The following is a 3,468-nucleotide window of genomic DNA, read 5'->3' as shown; positions in this document are numbered from 1 at the left end:
AAAAATAATAATAATAATTTTATAAAAACTGTATTAAAATTTGTATTTGTGTTGAATCAAAATTTTGTAGCACCTGATCAAATTTGACCCGGACTGGCAACGAAAAGAATTTAATACCACGTATTTTATTACCGTCTTCAAAATAGTCTCCAGAGTCAATACAAGCATATCGACGCTTAATCCAATTTTCCGTACACTTGTTTAATAACCCTCAGCCGAGATGATTTTCAGTGCCTTAAGTGATTTTAAGATTAACGGGTTTCGGTTGTATGAAGCTCCATTCGCTCGTTTCGAATTCAAAGTGTAAAACCATGTCCCTTCATCTGCAGTAATTCATTTGTTGAATGTAGGCTCGACGACATATGGGAATTTAACTTCAGACGAACTTAAAGAAGTTCAAACAAACTTTGAAAAAAGTTTGTTATCGATTTGGTTAGCATGCTCAGCTTTAATGGGCTAGTCCGGTTGAAATTTGATCAAATAGTATTTAGAGAAGCTAGATTTGGTTGTGTGGTCCCTTGGAATTCCCGTTTCATGATTTTTCTTGTTAATTTCAGTAAATTTTGACACGAGATCTTACAATTAGTCTACAAGCATTGTCCTTTAATCCTATAGAGATCTGTAAGCCGAATGAGTGCGATATTTGTCCAGACAGAATATTCAGCTCACTACCTCCTTTTCTATGGGAAAAAATTGAATTCGGTACTTTGGTCTCGTTTGAGACTCACTCTTTGTTACAGCGCACCCTAATGTACAACTACGAGAGCATGTAATTTTGCAAGCTGAATTTCGCAAGCATCACTTTTGACTTTGTGCAGATAACCAAAATGCTACATTATTCCAGTGAATTCGGAAAACGTTGCATACATGCCGGCGCTAAAACTGAAGAGAACGCCTACACACCCGCTAGAGTTGTGGACTATCAATAAAAGCTCTGTTCGCCATAATTTAAGTTTGAATAAGCATTTGTGTAAATGAAAAAAGAAAAAACTTAGCGCCAAAAGAAATACATAGTCGAAGTGCACTTTATTGTGCGCTCTGTATGCTTGTGTATGCCTATATCAAATAATCACTGAAATCAGTTATATATATATCTCCACTAAAGGCCTTTTTACCACCCTTCTGGATACAGCGCCACACACCTGAAAATTGAGCTTAGCAATTGCTTCGCCTACAGCTTTTAAGCTGCTTCCAAAATTGCTTTTTCACATATTTGCTTGTCTCATGGTCTTAAAGTGCTTTTTGCAATAAAACTTTAGGGGGATTCTTCAGGCTGTAGAGCAGTCTTTGGCTCCAACATGCCGCGCATTTCGAGGCATCGTTTTCGTTTTCAATTTGCCGCCCCGCGAATTCCACACGTCGCTCTTAAATTATGCGCGTTATTTTTTGCCGACTTGGCTGTCAATTTTTAATTGCATGCAAAGTGCATTTCTGATTCGCTCACCACGTGTTCACTTTGCGCGTTTCTTTCTTGATTCAATTTGCTTTAACTGACTTAATACACACRTACATACATATATGGCTATGACTGGCAGGCAGAGTCCGCACAGAGGTTAGTGTGGAGAGCCTAGCCGGGCATACCGCTGTCAGTCATAATCAAATCAAGTCGCGACGCGCCACGTCAGTTGATGTGCGCGTTGAAGAACCTTTTGATGTAGTGCTGGCATCCGCTGCATGTAGGCGGCGATAATGGAAACGTGATGAAAGCACAAACAATATTTTGTTGACCCTGAAATTGAAAGTTGAAGCAAATTTAAATATTCCCTTGACGCGTGAACAATTTTACTCACATATTGAATGGGAATTTCAAGGTCATTGCTCAGTAGAAAGAACGCAATTTGTCATTAGAATAGAATTTTTCGAAATAAAATTTCTCTAAAAGAGTGTGGAAGATGTTAACAAGATGCCATTGCACTAGCAATAAGTCCTCTCTGAAATCTGCAGATGTTCCTACCCCTATTTTCCGAAAAAAAAAAAAATAAACTATAAAACTGTTTGATAGCTGCATATCGAGTGTCATGCAAAGCTCTTAAGTTCTTACACGGCGCTAAGTACCAACAGATAGCGCTATACGCACTAAAGCTCACAACTTAAAGCTCCCATTTGCCAATTAAGCTTTTCTGACAAGTTCTAGTCTATCTGCAAACGTACATACATCATGTTAGTGCGCTTTTTGCAAACATAACTGTGTATACAAGCTTTAAACTTTATGTTTGTTTTTCTAACACGCCTCTCTACCCCGCACAGGTGAGGATGTGTACTTCAATTCCAATGCCAACACATCCAACAACATGGCCAACGGCTCCATCCTTTCGGTTGCCAATAATAATAACAACAACAATAGTAACAGTAATGGCAGCGCTCTGCAAAATTCCATTAACACCACCACGGCAGGCAGCGCCGGCGGCGCACTCATTAGCCAACAGCAGTTGCAGCAGCAGCAGCAGCAGCAACAACAACAACAGCAGCACCAAATGGTGAACGTACCCACATCCATATCCGTGCAACAGTTCAATGCAATGAACAGTGGCAACAACAACAACGGCAGTAATAACGGTGTTGGCGGTGTCAACAATTCCAGCGGCAGCAACGGCCAGAACGGCGGCGGCGGCGGCGACGCATCACCTATGTCGAACGTGCCGCATTCGCAGTCGGCGCCTCACCAGTTGGGCCAGCCGCCGCCGCTAACGCCGCTGGCACAGCATCATCAGGCGTTGGCGCAACAGTTGCAGCAACGATTTGCCATAAGCAATAATAACGGTGAGTAAGCTAACCGCGTACTGGTGTGCAGCGCAGTGGCACCTCAGCTTCCTTGAATCGCTTTGAGTTTCGTCTCTCACTTAAAACCTCGATTTATATTTATTTTGCTTATGGCACAACTATTGAGGCTCCACTGTACTCCACTTTTTGCTTCCATTGTTCTAATATCACAACCGTGTAATTAATCACTTTTTTGTTGTTCTCTTTTTGCAGGTAAGTTTCATACAATTACCAAGTTAATCAACCAGCAAAGCGGTGAGTTTACGAAATAATTAAAAACTCACTACACATTCGTAAGCACGCATGAAAAGCTCATTGCTGTGTTTAATATAATTAGGACTGAGCTGATAAGTACCGTGTCATTTACACTCTACACGAACTACACATTATCGCCGGCAATTACCCACTCGCTGTCGAAATAGTTTGGCGATAAAAACTATAAAAATTCCACATTCGGTAAATCCGTTAATTAAAAGGGGGAATTCGAGATCGGTGGAGAAAATAAGTGGCAGACAAGTTCTTATCATATCATGGTAAAGAATAACCAAAAATTCTGCTTTGTTCCCGTTTTTGGGTTTTTATTCAGTCGGTGGTCTTTTCGTATTTCTAATCAATCTTCCAACTTATTTTTTTTTTTATATTTATACTAATAAATAAATAAACAAATATGTAGCATTTTGGTCGACCACTTTTTGTAATTTTACCGTT

The 3,468-nt window shown here is 40.1% G+C and overlaps 1 protein-coding gene across 1 annotated transcript in view; it reads left to right on the top strand.

Moving 5' to 3' along the window:
- The window catches only part of LOC108967412 (putative uncharacterized protein DDB_G0271606), a 66,185-nt gene extending 63,153 nt beyond the window's left edge, over positions 1-3,032 (top strand). The window contains exons 7-8 of the mRNA XM_018930800.1: positions 2,248-2,760; positions 2,974-3,032. Coding sequence (XP_018786345.1) covers positions 2,248-2,760; positions 2,974-3,032 — 572 coding nt within the window. The remainder of the gene's footprint in view (positions 1-2,247; positions 2,761-2,973) is intronic.
- The last annotated feature ends 436 nt before the right edge of the window (positions 3,033-3,468 follow it).

Source organism: Bactrocera latifrons, unplaced genomic scaffold, assembly GCF_001853355.1.
Source record: "Bactrocera latifrons isolate USDA-ARS-PBARC rearing strain unplaced genomic scaffold, ASM185335v1 scaffold_188, whole genome shotgun sequence".
In the NCBI taxonomy this organism is placed as follows: Eukaryota; Metazoa; Arthropoda; class Insecta; order Diptera; family Tephritidae; genus Bactrocera; species Bactrocera latifrons.
This window is presented reverse-complemented; position numbering and strand designations above follow the sequence as displayed.